Source organism: Pipistrellus kuhlii, unplaced genomic scaffold (assembly GCF_014108245.1).
Source record: "Pipistrellus kuhlii isolate mPipKuh1 unplaced genomic scaffold, mPipKuh1.p scaffold_m20_p_32, whole genome shotgun sequence".
In the NCBI taxonomy this organism is placed as follows: Eukaryota; Metazoa; Chordata; class Mammalia; order Chiroptera; family Vespertilionidae; genus Pipistrellus; species Pipistrellus kuhlii.
The window spans coordinates 2298894-2320117 of record NW_023425532.1 but is presented as its reverse complement, the minus strand read 5'-3'; the positions used below and the strand labels follow the sequence as shown (position 1 = coordinate 2320117).

General features: G+C 48.0%; 1 protein-coding gene across 1 annotated transcript; it reads left to right on the top strand.

Moving 5' to 3' along the window:
* The first annotated feature begins 6598 nt into the window (after positions 1 to 6598).
* Positions 6599 to 20344, top strand: CHST7 (carbohydrate sulfotransferase 7). Its single transcript, XM_036460595.2, has 2 exons — positions 6599 to 8258; positions 20189 to 20344. The coding sequence occupies exon 1, from the start codon at positions 6771 to 6773 to the stop codon at positions 8226 to 8228; it is 1458 nt and encodes a 485-aa protein (XP_036316488.1). The 5' UTR covers positions 6599 to 6770; the 3' UTR covers positions 8229 to 8258; positions 20189 to 20344.
* Positions 20345 to 21224: the final 880 nt, after the last annotated feature.

Below are 21224 nucleotides of genomic sequence, written 5' to 3'. Positions count from 1 at the left end.
CTCCTGCTCTCTGTGGCTGTAGCCATCTTGGTTGGGTTTATTTGCATATTCTCTTCTGATTGACTGGTGAGCATGGCTTATGGGTATAGCAGAGTGATGGTTAATTTGCATATTACACTTTTATTAGATAGGATTGATTTTAGAAAGGAAGGGAGAGTGAGAGAAACATCCATCGGTTGCCTCCTATACACTCCCAACCAGGGATCAAACCCACAACCTAGATATGTGCCCTAACCCGGAATCAAACCCACAACCTTTTCAAAAAGATATATATTTTTATTGATTTCAGAGAGGAAGGGAGAGGGAGACAGAAACATTAATGATGAGAGAGAATCATGGTTCAGCTGCCTCCTACATGCTCACTACTGGGTATTCAGCCCACAACCCAGGCATGTGCCCTTGACTGGAATCAAACCCAGGACCCTTCAGTCCGCAGGCCAACACTATCCACTGAGCCAACCTAGCTAGGGCAAACCTGCAACCTTTTGATGTAGGGGGACACACTCCAACCAACTTAGCCACCCAACCAGGGAGGTATCCCATTGGATTTTTATTTCTCTGAGGGATAATGGTGTTGGATATCTTTTCATGTGCTTATTGGACATTTCTATATCTTCTTCTCATAAATGTCTATTCACATTCTTTACCTATTGCCTTTATTTTTGAAAAACAGTTTTGCTAAATATAGAATTGGCTGTTGACACGTTTTCTTCTGGCACTTTGCATATATTCTTGGTGCTTCCTACTCCTATAACACTGCTTTCTGCCTTCCACTGTTTCGGATGAGAAATCATTGTGATTCCCTTGCATATAATATGATGTCCTTGTACCCAATGAGTCATTTTTCTATTGTGGCTTTTAGTATTTTGTTTTTGACTGTCAATGGTTTGAATATTATATGTTTAGGGACTGAGATCTTTGTGTTTATCACACAGAAAATTCATTAAACTTATTTTATGTCCAGATTAAAATTTTTCATCAAATCTAGGGTTGTTTTAGGCATTATTCGCCCTCCCCCATTTTTCTGCCCCTTTCTCTTTCCTTCTGGCCAATATCCAGGGTCATGAAGTGATTGTTTTTTCCAATCTTGTCAGTTTTACCATTGCTTCTCATTGAGCCATTTTGGAAGTTCCACCTATACTTCCTAATTTTAATACCTAATACTTCCATATCAACCGCAAACAGCTGAAAACAGGGGGCAAGTGGACCTGAGAAATAGTTGCTTGTTAAACCATTTAAACGAATAGTTTATCTGAATTGCTCATTGGAGAAAGCATATTCTCAAACAAAGCAGAGTTATGAGTAATATTTGCTTATGTGACCTGGTAATTCTTCACTAACTGAACTAGTATAATCATCTTCCTAAAAGAAAAGTTCTATAATCCTTGGTTAATCATGTTGACTGGGAAAAAATAATTCTTCACACAACAAAGTTGAATTGTACATTTTTTTCTTCCTCCAGCAGATGGTGACATTTTATAGAATATGGATAAATTGTCCAGACCAGTAAGCCAAGTGACTAAAATAGAATTGTCTCTAGTTTGTTTTGTCTATCTACATCTTGAATTCATTTACAAAATAGCATTCATCAGGAAGTCACATTTATAAAAGAAGATCAAGAATAATAATAAAAAATCATGACCAATATTGGCAGTGAAATTTTTCAAGTTCTTCAGCGCTTATCTGCATTGTGTGCTTTCACATTTGGCATGTAGTCACACCAGCCTGCCTGTATACAAAAATAGAATAGCGAGGACAGAATGCTGAAGTGGACAAATTTTCCTTTATATAACGTCCACCTCTGATACCTCTTCATTTCTTTCTATGTGAGTTTCACATCTAATGAGATATCACAGACTGAGATGTGGACAAAAGGCATTTCAGACAGAGGGAACACCTTAAGCTCAGATTTAGAAGCATCAAACTATTTGACATTTTTGCCAGACCCAGAACAGTTTGGCTAGAACACACCATAAAACACACAATGTACCAACCAAACTGGAGTGGAGGATAGAAGAGGAAGGAAGTGGTGGGAAGTGAGACTGTAAAGATAGGTTGGGCGCAGATTATAAAATCTTTAGAAGACATGCTAATGAGTAAGGACAACACTATGAGAAAGCTTTTGAAGTCTGCTAAGGAGTGTGAAGTTGATCTTGTGGGCCTCAGGGAGCTGTCTTATAAAGGAGTGAACACAGAAAAAGAGTGAGTGAATCAGAGAGACCAAATAAAAAATGATGGATCACACAATGCTAGAAAGGAAAAACAGTGTGGATTGATGAACAATGATGTCTTGCATGGAAAAGGGTTAATGATGGAGCCATATTTAGGAGGCATTCACATGATAGGTAGACTATAAGCTAAGGTGCATGGCTGGGTGTGCTATCTAAGAAAAGGATAGGCATGTACAAAGATGACTATGTAATAATAGCATTATGCAAAACAAGAAATTCATAAGGAATAGAGGGTTGTAAAGGATTTGGTTTTAGGACAGTGGTTAGCAAACCACAGCTCATGAACCACATGCGGCTCTTTGGCCCCTTGAGTGTGGCTCTTCCACAAAATACCACGGCCTGGGCAAGTCTATTTTGAAGAAGTGGTGTCAGAGGAAGTTTAAGTTTAAAAAATGTGGCTCTCCAAAGAAATTTCAGTCTTTGTACTGTTGATATTTGGCTCTGGTGACTAATGAATGCCGACCACTGGTTTAGGATGAAATGAATTTGAGGTGGCTGGAGGGCATCAGGGTGGAGTTGCTGGGACAAAAGTAGAATTATGAGATTAACGAGTTCAAGAGAGAAATCTGGAAATGATATTTTAGTGAACAATTAAAACTTGCTTGGAAAGGCCATGCTACTTGAGTCCCAGGAGGTTGAATAAAATGAGAAAAGGACACTAAGGATAGAGCTTTGGGATTCCCAATATTTTCGGTTAGGTGGAGACTATGTAGGAGATTAATAAGCAGCCAGTTTGGCTCAGTGGACAAAGCATTGGCCTTTGGACTTAAGGGTCCTGGATTGGATTCTGGTCAAAGGCACATACCTTTGTTGTAGGCCCCCATGCATGTGTGAGGCAACTAACTGATGTTTCTCTCTGTGTGTCTCTACTCATCCCTTCTACTCTCTCTAAAAAACAACGAAAAAAAATATCCTCAGGTGAGGATTAATAACATTAAAACTAAAAAAAAGAAGGAGCCACTTGGGAGGTAGTGAGGAAACTACAGGGAATGGGGTCATGTTTGAAGAGGAAAGATTGTAAGTAACCTTCTTCTCACAGTACAACTTTTCTATTTGTGGGAAATAGAATGGTATACAGCACATGTGTCAAACACAAGGCCCGCGGGCCAAATCCGTCCCGCCAGGCCTTGCAATGTGGCCCGCACTGCGCTGTCATCACTGCACTCCGCTGCGTTTCCATCACAATGACAGTTTATGACTGTTCAGTAAACCATTCGGCCCTCGATTTAGGCTGGATTTTAGATTTTGGCCCCTTCTCTGATTGAGTTCGACACCCCTAGTATACAGTGATATCCTAACAATCTTTCTAGAATAATCCCTTTGGCCAGAGCTTGGAAACCTGTCTGGTCCTCAACATGCTAGAAAGCCAACCTCTTAAAGATATGAAAAACTGAGCATAACATAAATTTACTAGAGGCCCAGTACACGGATTCATGCACATTGAAAGGAAATGAATTAGAAGGTGGCCAGTGGGGCGGGACTGGGCAAGACAGACTGGACATGCCCTGGAGCCAACCTCCCACCGTCCTTCCCCAGCTGGCTGCACCTGGGGCAGCACCAGGACTCGAAGGGTGTCTGTGGAATGAGTGGGGTCTCTCTGGCAGGTGGGATCTCTAAGCCTGGCCTTGGGGATTGGGCCAAAACCAGCAGTCCGACATCCCCTGATGGGTCCCAGAGTGTGAGAGGGCACTCTGCAAAGTTGCTGTTGCTCAGCAGCTCCTGTGTTGAGCGCCTGCCCCCTGGTGGTCAGTGTGCATTATAGAAACCCTTTGACCTGTCATTCAGTTGTTCAGTCCCTTAGGCTTTTATATACATAGATTAAAGTTTGAGATGTACTAGTGTAGGATATCCTTTCTCATCTGTCTGGTGGTTGGGAGGCTGGTTGGTTTGGGAAGCGTCAGCTGGAAAGGCTTATTCTCTGATCTACTAGTATGTGGCTAGCCCAGGCTTCTTCACACGGCAACTTCGGGGTTCCCAAGAGCAGTAAGGGAGAAATCCCCACAGTGGAAGCTTTTTCCAAGCTTCTTCTTGTGACACATTTGCTACTATCCCTTTAATCAATACAAGTCACAAGACCATCCCAGAGTCAGTGTGGGTAGGTATTGTCAAAGGGCATGAAGAGAGGAGGATACAACTTTGTGGTTATTGTAAAACCTATGACACTCTACTGGAGTTTAGGCTTTGTGAATAAAACACCAGTGACCTTTGCACTCTGCCCAGCCATATCCCTCCACTCAGGTGAGTACAGAGCCACCTATTTGCATAAAAGAAGACAGGAGTGTGGATATAAGAACATGGAGAAGGAAAAAGTTATACAATAGATTTACACTGGAAAATATATTCTTGCCACAAAGGAGAAGATGGGTACAGATGTAAGTGGATATATAGGTCTGGCATCAGAAAAATGAGAGAGCATCTAAAACAGTTTCATTTTCTCTGTGAAGTAGGAGGTAAGGTCATCTGTTGAGATGGGAAGGAGTCGTGGAAGGCAAAGAGAGGTATCAAAGGTCTAAATAGTATAGACATCTTCTTCTAGAAGGTTTGAAATAGTCATAATCTGACTTGAGCATGGAAATTTACTTGGAAAGTACAGGATCTCAGGGATCATTTGAGAGTGATGATTATGACTATCTTCATGCAATCTGTCCTGTAGGGAAACTTTTTTAAAAAATATATTTTATTGATTTTTTACAGAGAGGAAGGGAGAGGGACAGAGAGTTAGAAACATCAATGAGAGAGAATCATCAACCAGCTGCCTCTTGCACACCCCCTACTGGGGATGTGCCCGCAACCAAGGTATGATACATGCCCTTGACCGGAATCGAACCCGGGACCTTTCAGTTCACAGGCCGATGCTCTATCCACTGAGCCAAACCGGTGCCAGCTGTAGGAAAATTTTTTGCAACAGTGACTGCAGGCACAGAGAGAGCAAAACGCAGGGTTTGGGAGATTTTGCTAAATAAGTAAGTAGAAGACAGAGGAACACGGAGTTTAGGTTATTGGCAGAAGTATTATTAAAATAATGGTCTGGGGTCTTTTGCTGAATATGAAAATGAGTAGAAAATGGGGGTATGTAGAGAGGATTTGAGCAAGCGATTGAAAGGAGATGGAATTGTGGACAGAACATGGATGTTTGAACTAGTGATTTCACAGGTGGAGCAGTTTCTGTGATGAAAAAGATAAGACCTTTTGAGATGTTCTGACTTCTCCAATTTGAACAGCTTTCCCTTGTGATGAGAATTGCTTAATATCTTCCATTAGCCATACAATACCTCTGTCAAAGGGTACTCATTATTCTTGCTCATTATCCTGACAAACAAAGCAAAAACTATCCTTTTTAGTTCCATTTTGGCTTTCAGGAACTCACAGTTTAGTCTGCCTCTTGCACTTCCTGTCACTTTTTCATCCATCCTTGAGTACATAACCCGCCTCACAGGTCCTCTAAACACCGAGCTTCTGAGAAACTCCTCCATCTTCCCACTATGATTCTGAAAATGTTTTTTTTTTCTTACTTGGGTCAGAAGAGTCTAGGGTATGCCAACACCAGGAAGTACAGAAGCACTGAAAACCATTGCACTTTTAAAATGAGTCAACAGATCCTCAGGATGTCTGTAAAACCTGCATGCCCCTCGGGGGGCAAAACTCAGCACTTGAAACTTCACCAAGACCACATCTTAATAACTAAATGCGCCATGTGAATGCAGTCGTGCCTCGGAGTTCTCTGGACCATGATGCCATGTGCAATCTTCTCCCCCCCCCCCACCCGCCCCCAATCCTCGCCGGAGGATGTGTCTTATTGATTTGAGAGAGAGGAAGGGAGAAATAGAAACATCGGTGGGCTGTCTCCCATAGGTGCCTGGCAGGGGATCAAACCCGAAGCCTAGGTGTGTGCCCTCCCAGGGAATGGAACCTGCAATCTTTGGCGTATGAGGGGATGCTCCAACTCACTGAGCCACCCGGCCAGGGCGCAGTGGTGTATTATCTCAGTGGAGAACCCTGACACCCATTCAGGGAGGATGTGGGCACTGGATGCAGGAACCTGTAAATCGTGTGGAGGAGAGTCTGCCCGCGATGGAGGTGGCCAGGCAGGGGACATGTGACAGGAGAGGGAGTGGAGATGTCCGGGTGTGGGCCACGTCCCATCACCCGGTTCATTCAGTACACGAGCCCCTCTCTTGCCTGATGTTAACTCATGGGGACTTGACTTCATTACGGAGGACTTCGGGGAAAGGTGGGGTCTGGCTGCATGCACCCCAGCCGGCGACTCCACCCCCCACCACTCACCCAGGCAACTCCGCCCAGCGGGGAGGGAGGCGGGGAGAGACTGCGGGCGGGGCGACGGCTGCCAAGGCGGCCAATAGGCGGCCGAGCCCGGGGACGGGGCGCCGCCTCCCGAGTCTCCCCTGCGGATGCCCAGCGGGGTGGCTCCGCTCCTCCCGGCTCAGAGGCGGCCCAGAGGGGCCGAAGGAGCGGACTCCAGTCCGGGCTTCTGAGCGAGGGGAGCGGCCTGGCGCCCCGATCGCCTGGAGGTCGGGGAACATGAAGAGCCGGCGGCGGCGGCGCAGGGAGCACTGCAAGTTCGCGCTGCTGCTGCTGCTCTACACGCTGGTGCTGCTGCTCATCCCCTCTGTGCTGGACGGCGGCCGCGACGGCGACAAGGGCGCCGGGCACTGTCCGGGCCTGCACCGCAGCCTGGGGGTGTGGAGCCTGGAGGCGGCGGCGGCAGGAGAGCGGGAACGGGGCGCGGAGGCGGCGGCCGAGGGGCCAGCGGGCCGGCCCCCCGGCTCCCTGGGCAACCTGAGCCGCGCCGTCGGGGACTCGGCGCCGGGCGAGAAGCAGCACATCTACGTGCACGCCACCTGGCGCACCGGCTCGTCCTTCCTGGGGGAGCTCTTCAACCAGCACCCCGATGTCTTCTACCTGTACGAGCCCATGTGGCACCTGTGGCAGGCGCTGTACCCGGGGGACGCCGAGAGCCTGCAGGGCGCGCTGCGCGACATGCTGCGCTCGCTCTTCCGCTGCGACTTCTCGGTGCTGCGGCTGTACGCGCCGTCGGGGGATCCCGCCGCGCGCGCGCCGGCCGCGGCCAACCTCACCACGGCCGCCCTGTTCCGCTGGCGGACCAACAAGGTCATCTGCTCGCCGCCCCTGTGCCCCGGCGCCGCCCGCGCCCGCGCCGACGTGGGGCTGGTGGAGGACGCGGCGTGCGAGCGCAGCTGCCCGCCGGTGGCCCTGCGCGCCCTGGAGGCCGAGTGCCGCAAGTACCCGGTGGTGGTCATCAAGGACGTGCGGCTGCTGGACCTGGGCGTGCTGGTGCCGCTGCTGCGCGACCCGGGCCTCAACCTCAAGGTGGTGCAGCTGTTCCGGGACCCGCGCGCCGTGCACAACTCCCGTCTGAAGTCGCGCCAGGGGCTGCTGAGGGAGAGCATCCAGGTGCTGCGCACCCGCCAGCGCGGCGATCGCCTCCCCCGCGTGCTGCTGGCGCCCGGCCCGGGCGGCCGGCCCGGGGGCGCCCCGTCCCGCGCGCTGCCCGCCGCGCCCCGCGCAGACGTGTTCCTGAGCGGCGCGCTCGAGGTGATCTGCGAGGCCTGGCTGCGGGACCTGCTGTTCGCGCGCGGGGCGCCCGCCTGGCTGCGGCGCCGCTACCTGCGGCTGCGCTACGAGGACCTGGTGCGCCAGCCCCGCGCGCAGCTCCGCCGCCTGCTGCGCTTCGCCGGCCTCCGCGCCCTGGCCGCGCTCGACGCCTTTGCGCTCAACATGACCCGCGGCTCGGCCTACGGCGCCGACCGGCCCTTCCACCTGTCGGCGCGGGACGCCCGCGAGGCGGTGCACGCGTGGCGCGAGCGCCTGAGCCGCGAGCAGGTGCGCCAGGTGGAGGCGGCCTGCGGCCCGGCCATGCGGCTGCTCGCCTACCCCCGCAGCGGGGAGGAGGGCGACGTCGAGCCCACCCCCGACGAGGAGGCGCCAAGGGAGGTGGAGGCCGATGGGGCCACGTAGCATCCCATCCGCATCCCGGGGGAGAGCCCGGTAAGGCGGCCTGGGGCGGGGAGGGGCGGGGAAGGGGCCAGGGGAGCTGGGACCAGCTCGCAGGGGAGGGAGGGGTGCCGTCCCAGGTCTCACCTGTCAGGACAGGTCTGGCAGAATGTGAGCGAGGCCGCCTGTCCCCGCCAGGGAGGGCCCTGAGATGACAGAGGTTAGGGATGGCCGAGCCTGAACCCGGGTCTCTGTACTCCCAGTCCCCCCCCACCCCCCCGCCCCCAAGCAGGAGCCAAAGTCATCTGTTGAGAATTGGGGGAGGGGGATGGGGAGGAAAGGTCTGGGGAGAGCAGAGGAGGTATGAGAGTCATACATGCAGAGCATGGGATTGGGGACCGTTTGAGGTTGCTGACGATGACTTTATCCTGATGGCCATCTGTGCTGTGGGAAACTTTTTGCAAGTGTCTGCGGGCACAGAGACAGCCAGAAGCATGGGTAGGTGGAAGGTTATTGATTCTGATCCTACCTCCCCCAGCCTGTTTCATATTTCTTCTCTGCCTCTGTCTCTCTGATGTGCAGGTTCCAGAACTTTCCTTCTGAGTTCCCAAGCACACAGGCGTAGTTAGGCCTCTCTCTCTCTCTCTCTCTCTCTCTCTCTCTGAATATATATTTTATTGATTTTTTTACAGAGAGGAAGGGAGAGGGATAGAGTTAGAAACATCAATGAGAGAGAAACATCCATCAGCTGCCTCCTGCACACCCCCTACTGGAGATGTGTCCGCAACCAAGGTACATGCCCTTGACCAGAATCGAACCTGGAACCTTTCAAGTCCGCAGGCCGACGCTCTATCCACTGAGCCACACCAGTCAGGGCTCAGGCCTCCCTTGCACCAGCTTTGGCCCGGTGTGCCTCAGGCTCTGGTATAGTGGCATAGAATGCACTTAGCTTCCCCCTGGCTCATGTGGAGCCTCCCCCGCCCCCATGCCTGGTGTTTGCAGGGCGTTTGGCCATATCCTCTGGAGCCGGGAGACCTCAGGGCCAGGGCTTCCCCTGGCTGCATCCCATCCGGTCCAGAGATGGAAGCTCAGATAGGCAGCAGCTTTGGCTGCAACTGCAGAAGGAGCTTTGTGAAAAGACACCCCCCCCCCATTTGTTTTGTTCTTTCTCTGTGAAGTCTACATCCGGAGATGCTCACGTGGGGCTTGGATTATCTCAGAATGTGTAGAGTCTGTCCTGCATGAGGCTGGTTGGAGGAGTCTGGTTAGTGGCATGGGGGTAGGGTCCCCCAAACTGGGTGGGAGTTAGGAGGGTGACTCTTTCTGCGCTGTGCAGTCCAGAGGAAGGAGAAAAGCAGTGCCGGCGGGAGGAAGTGACTTCAGTTTCCATTCATTATTTTATAGTAGAATTCGCTACTCCCCCGGGATCCCGCTCTGAGGACAAAGTTGAAGATGTTAATGGAGGTGGATATTGTTCAGAGAGCTGGGCTTCAGAAGCTGGCTGAGTTTTCTCCCAGTAACCCAGTGGTTTTCTATGACAGTTTCTGTCATTTCTGGGAAGTCTGTGTTCCTTCCTGATTCCCAGAGTAAAGGAAGGTAAGGCACAGGGCAACTTGTCCCATCTTAACAAAACATCCTTTGATCTGGGGATCCTGTATTTTCAGATGCCAATAACATCATGGTCTCTACCCTCCTTCAGGGGCTGGAGGGACCCCTCTCCAGGGCAAACGCTGCATTTTATGACTTTCTGAACAGACAATCTCCCAGAAACTTTCACTCCTCCCCCCCATTTAAAAAATATTTTTTATTGATTTCAGAGAGGAAGGGAGAGAATCATGGATCGGCTGCCTCCTGCAAACCCCCTACTGGGGATTAAGCCCACAACCCGGGCCTGTGCCTTTGATCAGGAATCCCCAGTTTTATTAACATTTATTGAGTGCTGATTGGGGTGGGATCAGAAACAGAACAGAGAGGAGGGATGGAGAACAAAGCTTAATCTTCTGGGAAGTTATGAAGGTGACATGGGGGAGACACTGGTGCTACAGGGGCATCCAGGAGCCAGTTTTAAGCTCTTCCAGACTTTGGTGACTAAGACCTTCCTCCCACATTTCTGCTGGGATTATTGGGCACTTACCATGTCTCCACCAACATTACTGACCCGCTGATGGGTTTCTAAAGCCCTGTCAGGCTCTAGGGAAGAGAAAGGATCCTTATGTACCATGCATTGAGTGGGACATTGTACATGTATCATTATTTGGACATGCTATTAATTTTACAGATGAGGAAGCTGAGACTCAGAGAGGTTAAGTCATTTGCCTGAAGTCACACCTGGGCTGGCGAGGGTGAAGCAGCTTTGGTGTTTGAGCCTAGAGCTCAGAATCCCTCCATTATAACACACTCTTACCTGGCCTCCCTTAGCATCCCCTGGCAGCGCCATTGGTACTCCAGCCAGGCCGAGACTAATCTGGGATGATAAACAGATTAGCTTTATTACCAAGATTCCTGCAATAGGGCTTCCTGCTGCTGTCTCCACTACCTTGCCTGCTTCCCTCCCTTCTCCAACGTTTCACTCCCTTCTGCAGCTTGGCTTCTTTCTATGCTGCCTTCAGTCTTCACTCTGGCCTGGATATGCAAATTAACCGCCATCTTGGTTGGGTTAATTTGCATACTCACCCTGATTGGCTGGTGGGTGTGGCTTCTAGGTGTAGGGAAGGTACTGTCAATTTGCATGTTTCTCTTTTATTAGAGATGATATCTTCCAACTACTGAACAAATCAATAAAATATCCTGGAGCTGCCAACAACAATCTCCTCAGGATAGTTGGTAACTCTCCAGCCAGCCTCCCCATGGCTGGCCTTCTCCTGGGGCATCTGACCATGCCCTCAGCTCATCAGTGAAGGGCTACACATTAATTGGCCTGAGTAACTTAGATGGTCCAGACCTGACAACCAGGGTTTGCCAGGGAGGGAGTCAGTGCAATTTTTTCAGGGCTGGATGGGAACCTCGGCACCCTCCATCCAGTTACCAAGGACCCAGGCTCTTTCCATCTTTTGCATCTTTTTGGATGTCATGCATCAGCTTATCTTCCCACTGTCATGAGATGGTAGCCTCAGCAACAAGCATCACTTCCTCGCACAACTACTAAAATGCAGAAAGGAGCCCCAGCCGGTTTGGCTCAGTGGATAGAGCGTCAGCCTGTGGACTCAAGGGCCCCAGGTTGATTCCGGTCAAGGGCATGTACCTTGGTTGCGGGCATGTCCCTAGTAGAGGGTGTGCAGGAGGCAGCTGATCGATGTTTCTAGCTCTCTCTCCCTCTCCCTTCCTCTTTGTAAAAAAACAATGAAATATATATATTTTTTTAATGCAGAAAAGAAAGAAACTGATTAGCAAGTAAGGTGTGGAAGAGTTTTTCCCTATCTGTCTCTTTCCTTCAATCTGGTTATAGAAACCTTCCCTAGAATTCCCTGCCCCCAGCCAGCTTCCTTTTATGTCTCACTGGCTAGAATTGAGTGGTCCAAAACCTTGGTGAAAGTGACTAGGATCATCATGTTTGGACACATGACATTCACCTGTGGAGCTCTTGTTTCTAATGTCAACACCTGAGCTTATTGATGTAATTGGTCTGGCACTGGGATGTTTTAAAAAGTTACCCAGGTGATTGTACTGGAGAGAGATGTTGAGGACCACTGGCTTAGACCAGTCATGATTCATCCCCCGGCTAAGTCAGGATGGGGGCTGTTAATGAGCAGCAACTGTCTGCCACAGAAATTTCTGTGAAAGAACTTGCAACTGTGAAATTCCAAGCAGATGTAGGGTGTCAGTGTGGGAAGGGGGAAATATTTTAAATTATTCATGACTACAGTTCCAAGCAGACTGATGTGCTGTCCTATCCTTTCCAGCATGTATTCTTTTCACCTCGACCCTGGGCAGGACCCAGGCTTTCATTCCTCTAGGCATTGAAGACACCTCGAAAGGAGATAAGTGCACTGCACCCCGATTCCCAAGAGTCAGAAAGCTTTCTTTCTAAGGAAATCATCCAAACAGAAAAAGCAAGGACCAGCCACCCCAAGTCCCTAACAGCATTTAGAAAGTCATTCCATTTTAATGAGGTTATTATGCTCCAAATAATGACATATGCATAAGTATTACTGCAAGGAGAACCTCGTGTTTTATAATAGCACAGACTGCTGACGAAAAGGTATTTGTTAAACATTGTTCCCACACAAAATTCTCATGCAAGAAAATGTGTTTAAAGTTTCCAATTGTAAGGCATTGCGGGTGCTGTGTTCATGCTAGACTCGGGTTGAAAACTGCTAGCAGGATCGCCTAAGACCATGGGAAAACACAGATATTTACATTACGATTCATAACAGGAGCAAAATTACAGTTAGAAAATGGCAACGAAAATAATTTTATGGTTGTGGTCACCACAACATGAGGAACTGTATTAAAGGGTCGCGGCATTAGAAAGGTTGAGAACCACTGGAATAGAGCATATAAGTTAGGAAGGAAAATGCATGTGTGTGTGTATGTGTGTGTGTGTGTGTGTGTGTGTGTGTGTATGTACACATAGATAGGTACCTGAGTGAGAGGGCTACAGTAAGGTGTAAACAATCTTTATTTTATATATATATACATATATATATATATATATACATATATATATATATATATATATATATATATATATATATATTACTTCAAAGAACAGGGGAGAGGGAGAGGGAGATAGAAACATCAATGATGAGAGAGAATCATTGATCAGCTGCCCAGCTGCCTCCTGTACGCCCCACACTGGGGATCAAACCCACAACTTGGGCATGTGCCCTGACCAGGAATGGAACCGCGACCTCCTGGTTCATAGGTCGACACTCAACCACTGAGCCATGCCAGCTGGGCATCTTTACACATTTTCTCTGTGCTCCCGAGAGCTGTCCTTATAGTCTGGGGGAGGGCAGAAGTGTGAATTTGCAGTTGCTGAGGCAGGACTCAGAGTGTTCAAAGAGGTGTTGTTTTTGTCTGGGCAGGGATTTTCTTCTCGTGTATACACATGTAATATAAATAGTTAGCAATGATGCCTACAAAGAAAACATTCATAAGCAGCTGGCTTAAAATCCCTCCGTATGCCTTTTCTCAGCATGAGCAACACAGAAAAGAATGAAACTAAAAGCTAAACTGGCCTTGCTTTTTGTGCCTGACGTTCTGTCACACAAGATGAGTAATAAATGAACCTCCCTCTCCGTGAGGGCTTCTGATTCCCTCATCCTCTTGCTTCATCATGGAACCAAAGGAACTTGCTCCACCGAAAGAAACATGTCTGCTTAGGTGCAGTGTAGAGAAAGAACCGTAGAGCCTGAGAAACCTTGGCCCAAGTTCAAGAACACAGGGAAGTGAACTGTTAGGTAGCTGAACAGGAAGTAGCTTCAGTTGGAGAAAAGTTGCAGCACTCAGGGATATGTTCCTGAGAATTGGAGCCCTCAGTTTTGCTGCCTGCCCCCCATAGGCACCAAGCCAGCAGCCCGGTTTGACATTTCTGCAGCTGGTCTTGCTCACATTAAAGACCATCATGCTGGATGCTGGGGAGAAATTGGAGCATCAGCTGATAGTGAATGTATATAGGGTGTTGCTAAAAATGTATGCACAGTGTTTAGCTGATAGCTCAATTGATGTTTCTTTCTTTTCAGATTTGACCCATTGGAATGAATAATTATTCAAAGTGTGTATACATTTTGGGACACCCTGAATATATATATCATTACCCAAAGAGGATATAATTTTAGAGAGAGAGGGAAAGAGAAAGAGAGAGAGGGAGAGAGAGAGAGAGAGAGAGAGTGAGAAACATCGATCAGCTGCCTCCCATACACACCCTAACCAGGGATGGAACCTGAAACCTAGGCATGTGCCCTGACCAGGAATGGAACCCACAGCCTTTTGGTGGATGAATAACACTCTAACCAACTGAGCCACCTGGCCAGGAATGACAGTGAATATTTTAAATTAGAGGATTAAGTGGATGTGAAAAACAACCAGCAGATCTGACTTCCATTCTGACCATGTTTGGAGTAAGCAGATTCTCCTCCCGTGAAGAGTCACGTGACAAAAATAATCACCAAGGGAGACAGGTTTCTACTCATGGAATGGAAGCCCTTTCTGTGACCACGCCTGTCACAGGCCCCAGTAGTCAGCCCCAGAAAGCACAGGGAGAGCTGTGAGGGCCCAGGGCAGTCTCTGGGCTATGCCAACAAGAAGCCTCACATCTGGGCGAAATCCCAATGCCCAGAGGGATGGTTTGGAGAGATAATATTGTGTGATTAAGATCGTTTGGACCTGGCCGGGGTGGCTCAGTGGTTGAGCGTCAACCCATGAACCAGGAGGTCACAGTTTGATTCCCAGTCAGGGCACATGCATGGGTTGGGGGCTCGATCCCCAGTAGGGGATTGCAGGAGGCAGCCAATGGATGATTCTCTCTCATCATTGATGTTTCTATCTCTGTAACCCTCTCCCTTCCTTTCTCTGAAATCAATAAAAACATATTTTTTTTAAAAGATCATTTGGGGGTGTTAACCAGCAGCTTCGAAGCAGAGAAAGCAGCCTAACTGACTGTCTGACACAGAACACTACAGAGACATTCATAAGGTATGGGAGCCAGTAGGGGTGCGAAACTGAGTTCTTTTATAAAGATGATGAATGAAGAGAGTTATAGCAACACTCAGAGTGACCTGGGAGGCTAGCTAAAGCAGTCCTTACATACTACAGATAAGGTGAACATAAGGAAAAATGTCCCAACTTGGAAGTCACTTTCCCCGTGACTAAGACCAGACATTACCCAAAAGGATGCATTCCTGCCCTGGAGAGATTATGGGGACAGTAAAAGCCAAAAATACTAGGATGAAGATAATGTTTTAAAAATAGGACTTCCTTTCAAACAGCGTGGAGTTTGGCATATGTGAAATAGACAGATTTTGGAACCAATAGAAGCAGACGCTATCTCTTGCTCTAATAAAGAATATCAGCAACACAGATGTAATAAAGGTAAACAGTACATTTTTCAGGTTCTGCAAACAACAAAAAGTTACATGTTGTTGCCTAAAGATAGCAAAGGGGGCTATTTTGAAGGAGAGAGAGAGAGAGAGAGAGAGAGAGAGAGAGAGAGAGAGATGGTTGGCTGAAAAGGAGCACTCCCCCAAAGAACAACAAAACTCTTAGCATGATTGAATGCTTTTTAAATTAATTCTATTTTTATTTCTCAACGGTCAAAAGGGAAAAGAAATACTTTTAACCTCAGGAAAAATCCATGTCCTGCTCCTAAGTATGGCCATCTCTGGCAATCCCACAGGCCCCGGGGGAGGACTGGTTTCCATGCTCCAGTGTCCTAAGCCAACATAAACCTACTCTCAGCCATGGGATTACTTTGTCCCCTCCAGCTTGTGGACAGGGCTAGGAAAGGGAGGAACAGACACAGCACCTCACTCTACAGGGAGAGCTACCGGAAGTAATGGGCTGGACTTCCAGTGACACACAGACCCTGTATACTGACCAGCCATCCTAACCTGTGAGTCCTAAACCCCTTTAGCCACACCATTGGCTGATAGCTCCAGTGGAGGCCAAAGGGTCACTCACCTGAGTGGCAGCTGCAAGCTCTGGTCATTTCCCAGCCCCATGCCCTTACCAACCCTGACAACTCCACTTGGTGGATGACAAACATCTGTAGGCAGGGGGTCAAATATGTTTTAAATACTGACTCAGTTCTGTTATTTGACTTGGAAGTGACCTTACTCACAAAAGCAATTATGTCCGCCAATTAAAACTGTATCTCGGAGCAGTTCGATGAACGGAAAAAACAAGTCAACCATGCAAACTCAGCTGTTTTCAAGTTTTATTAATACTGGTTAGGAGCACATTCATTTTGTGCTCAAGTGAACTCAAGAACTTGGGGATATTTTCGTTGGGGTTGGTGTATGATAAAACTGGAAGCATTATTATCAAATTCTATTGGGGTATATATCATTGCACTGGCTGACCCTGGGGCTTAACTAATGACTTGCGTAGATTAAGGTTTTACTCTGATTTCTGGGGCAGAAAAGGGGGTCTTTTCCTCCCACCGTGGACAGAGAGAAGGGTGGAAGGGCAGCTTAGCTCTTCACATGAGTTGCTCAGGTCCATGCAAATGACCTCTCTCCTAATTTCTCCCTGAAGTCCCCAGGCAAGAGGTGTGTGTGTGTGTGTGTGTGTGTGTGTGTGTGTGTGTGTGTTTACTCCGTCCCCGTTTTCATCTGAAGCAAGAGTTGTTTCAAGTATTAAATACAAGTGAAATTAATTGACTAGCTCAGGTATGACAGCACCCCCTGCCACTTAACTTTTCAGCTTGAAAGTCTGAAAGTGATTTATCACATTTGTGCTGTCAAAGGTGCATTTCTAGGCTATTTTGTGGTGGCGGGGGCGGGGGGAGTTGCAGTTAGATTAGCAAACTGTTTCCTATTACAGTTTGCTTTAGATTCACAATGGAGGGATGCTTGCACTGGATATTTCTAGTATTTCAAGTATTATTTTGCCATTCCTAAGCAGTTCCCTTAAAAAGTCAGTAACTTAATGGTTCTATTGTTGTCAACATTGTCAGTCATTTCCGTTTTCCTTGGCACTGCATTTCACTGATTGGAGGTGAAAACAGGAAGGTTAAGAAATCTTAACCCCAGCGAACAGATAAGCTGACATGGTAACATCTACAGAGGGTGGCTCCAGGGTCAGATGCTGGGAGAAGACCCCACAAGAACGCTTTGCCATTGCAAAGGAGGCTAACAAAGTCCTCAGGCCATTTGTTCTGGAGCGGGTCCAGGAGGAAGATAGTTACAATGGGCTGGAAAGCAATTCACCAGTGATAACAGGACCTGCTGAATACCCGGAAATCTCAGAGCCCTCAGCTGGAGTGCCAAGTTGCAGCACCAACTTTTAGCATCTGTGAAGTCTCTTTTGGTGGCAAACCCAGGATGCTGCACCTGGCACAAGCGAACGGGCAGGGACAGATGAGTGCTTTCAGATGCAAAAACAAGAGAAACTTGAAGAAGGGCGGGTAAAAGTCTACAAGTGTGGTTCAAGCAGTGAAGTGATGTGTCCAAGCAAGTTCCCGGATCCACTCGGGAGGCCCAGGGCTCAGTAGCTGACTTGAAAGAGGACCGGAAGGCTGCTGAGAGAGGCAGAGCTGAGAGTTCATATGGTAGAATCTTCTGTTCTCACACTTTAAAGCAAGCAGGAAGTTGATTCTTCTTCCTCCCACGTCCCAGCTGAAAAAAAGTATGATTAAAATGCTGAGGGTGCCTTCCTCTGTTATTCCGCGATAGCCCGGAAGGCTCAGCACAACCGACTGCATGCAATCACAGTCCAGGCTCCTTCACCCAGAAAGAAGTTTCCCTTTGATGGCAGGGAGGCTATTTGGAGGTCACCCAGCTGGATTTAGGGTCCAGCTGGTCATTGAAATACTCAGGGGAACTGCAGCAAAGGCCATAAAATATACACAACTCATTGGAGTATGACTTTGAACCTTTAAGTAAACAATCCCTTTTTTTTTTTTAAGTGCAAGGGAACCTGTGAATTTAGTATGAAGGAATGACTTCATATCTCAATGCCACATATTAAAAAACCCTTTTAGGCACGATTCACAAAACAATGGTATACAGAAATCATATATCACGGCTTGCGGTACTCTATTAAAAAAAGCGAGACATGGCTGTTACAAGATAATTTTATTTACTTGCAGCAAATAAAGGAGACACAGGAGGTTCGTATCCAAAGCCCTGCCTTGCTAAGGGAAGCTTAGCCATTAATTATATGCACTATTTGGTCATTTATCTATCTATCTATCTATCTATCTATATATATATATATATATATATATATATATATATATATGAAGCCTAAGCAATCATCATGACAGAACTACCAGTCAACCAGTAGCTATGATGTGCACTGATCACCAGGGGGCAGATGCTTATGCAGCAGTTGCCCCTTGGTGGTCAGTGTGTTCCCACAGGGGGAGCACCGCCCAGCCAGAAGCCAGGCTCAGGACTGGCGAGCGCAGCTGCGACGAGGGGAACCTCTCTCGCCTCCACCAGCAGGTGATGCTATTTAGAGGCTATAAGCAGCAGCAGCAGGCACAGCGGCTGGGATAAGTGTGAGCAGCACGGTGCCAGGCCAGCCCCAGTTTGGGCTCCTCCCTGGCCACCTGCCACTTGGCACCCCGCTACATCTCCTGAGGGGTCCCGGATTGTGAGTGACTGTGTCATAGCTTATAAACTGCTACATCCCACACACAGTTAAACAAGGAAGGCGGCTTCTGCCATATTTGAAAAAGAGATCTGTGGCTGCTTAATCCTAATTCATCAGAAGAATCTCAAAACTGTTCACATCCTGTTTATTCTACATGGGGATAAACATGCATTCCTATACATTGGGAACAGTGTCTTAGATTTAAAAATTAAAACCTGACAAGGCTACTCTAACACAAAAAACAGGGTGATGCAGCGATGACATGCATGGACTCTGGCTTGCACATTTTGTGGTCAGTCCTGATTCTGACACTTATAACTGTGTGACAAAGCCAATTACTTAACTTCTCTCTGCTTCAGTTTTTCCACCATAAGATGGGGAAAATGGTACTACTGCCTCAGAAGGATCATGTTATGTACTGCTTTTTATAGTCAGGGCAAACAAATGTAGCTGCCCACACAACAGCAAGATGCCTTTCACCTGTATGAAAAGTGTGGTCACAGGTGCATGCAACATCCTGGATTGAGAGGATTGGGCCTAAACTGGCTATCTCCCGAATTGCGAGAGGATGTCTGACTGCCAGACATCCCCCGAGGGATCCTGGATTGTGAGAGGGTATAGGCTGAGCTTAGGGACCCTCCCCACTCTGCACGAATTTCATGCACTGGGCCTCTAGTATGTTGACATATTCTTTGCAGTTGGCTACTTTCATACCATTGAGTTTCTTGTCATCTCATCCTGTTTACTGCTGCATCTGCAAAATACTGTGCTATACTTTAACATTTAGCAAGAAATCATATGTAGAACTGCCCAGATCTTGAGATCCTTATCCTATCTAACAAAATCTCTATAAATCTTGAAATTAATTGTACTAAGATAATTTTAGAATTATCTATTTTTTTATTATCATACAACTTAAGTATTTAAGTACTTTTGACTTAGAAATGACCAGAAGGGTTTACATTTGTTTCAGGTGGTTCAGGCAGTAACAAACATTTTCATTCTCCCCAAATTCTAGATAAGTGGAAGTAGTTTTAACCAAGAAGTGTAGTAGCTTAACATTTAATTTTTCATTGTCAAACATCTAGTAGTTGAAAGACAGGGCAAGGCTAGCTACTTGGTCATTGTAGCTGACTGATAAACTAAATGATTGGGTCTTAAATATGCATCTAAAGTTTCAATAACAGCTGAAACCGGTTTGGCTCAGTGGATAGAGCGTCGGTCTGTGGACTGAAAGGTCCCAGGTTCGATTCCAGACAAGGGCATGTACATTGGTTGTGGGCACATCCCCAGTAGGGGGTGTGCAGGAGGCAGCTGGTCAATGTTTCTCTCTCATCAATGTTTCTGGCTCTCTATCCCTCTCCCTTTCTCTCTGTAAAAAAGTCAATAAAATATATTTTTAAAAACAAAGTCTCAATAACAGGCACCCCACAGCAGCAGCTGTAGAAAGCACAGTCACACTGACAGAGGTACCCCTATCTTTTTCCTGTCTTTATTCTCACCTAACCCCTCTTGGGTCACACTTATTCCTGAACTGTCTTTACATAGCAGAAATGATGGATACTGATTCAGTATGGATTTCTAGCATTGAATAATGCAGCTTAAATAAGGAAGATTAAAGGTTTAATATTTAAGAAGCCTTATATTGTCAGGATTCAACAGGCTTTCTGCTTGTGAATTTTGGTGTTCTGAAGTTCAAACATCCTTTGTTCCTTTCCTTCCAGGTCTGTCATCATGAATGGGGCACTCAGCATGTTGCCCTAGCACTGGAGGAGCCATGTTCTGGAGGCAATCTATCACGCTGTCAGAGACTGGAACTTGATTTGGTACCAACTGCTGTGCAATTCTGGAGAGCAGGAATATCATGAGCTTATTAAATAACTAGTGGCCCGGTGCACAAAATCCATGGACATTAAAAGGGGATTAATTAGAGGAAATATTTTAATATCTCTATTTGCCTTTTAAGTGTCAGAGATGAAAGAAAATTAGTAAAATATATATGAAAATCTTCCTCCTGTCAGAGTCTGGGGCACACCACAGGAACGGGAGTCAAGTCCCTGCCCACCCATGGCACCTCAAAATTGAGCAAGACCCAGTCCAAGCTAGCCCCACCCCCATAAGGCAAGTTCCAGACCCGCCCAGCCCCACCCTTATCAAGCCCCTCCAGGCGGGGGGAAGGGGGGAAAAGGAGGAGGGAGAAGGGGGTGCTGCCTGAGGTCCCCTGGCCTGGCGCCAGGAGGGAAGCACAGCCTCAGGTTTCCCGTCAAGCCCTGCCAGATGAGGGGAGCAGCCTCAGGGCCCCTGTTAAACCCACCTGGTGGGGGTACAGCCTCAGGTTCCCCAGTGCTGGGTTGGGGGGCATGGCCTGAGGTCTCCCAGCCCAGGGCGGAAGGAGCAGCCTGAGGTCCCCCTGCACAGCACTGGGGCAGGAGGCACACCTTGAGGTCTGTCAAGCCCCGCTGGGTGAAGGGCTCGGCCTCAGGTTCCCTGGCCCAGTGCCAGGGCTGGGGGCAGGGCCTGAAATCCCCCATCAAGCCCTGCAAGGCAGGGGGGCGTGGGCGGAGGTCGCCTGCCTTGGCCCAGCGCCACACAGCCTCAGATCCCTGCTGATTGCTCGTTAAGACTCGTTATAGAAACTCAGCCTCCATTATGGGTGCAACCATCATGTGATACAGAAAACCCACCTCCACTGTGGGTGCCGCCAGCTTTGTGATGGTGTGATGGTCAGTTTGCATATTCCCTCTTTATTAGATAGGATGA

Coding starts and splice junctions, on each gene's coding strand:
- CHST7 (XM_036460595.2), top strand. CDS start 6,771: ATGAAGAGCCGGCGGCGGCGGCGCAGGGAGCACTGCAAGTTCGCGCTG.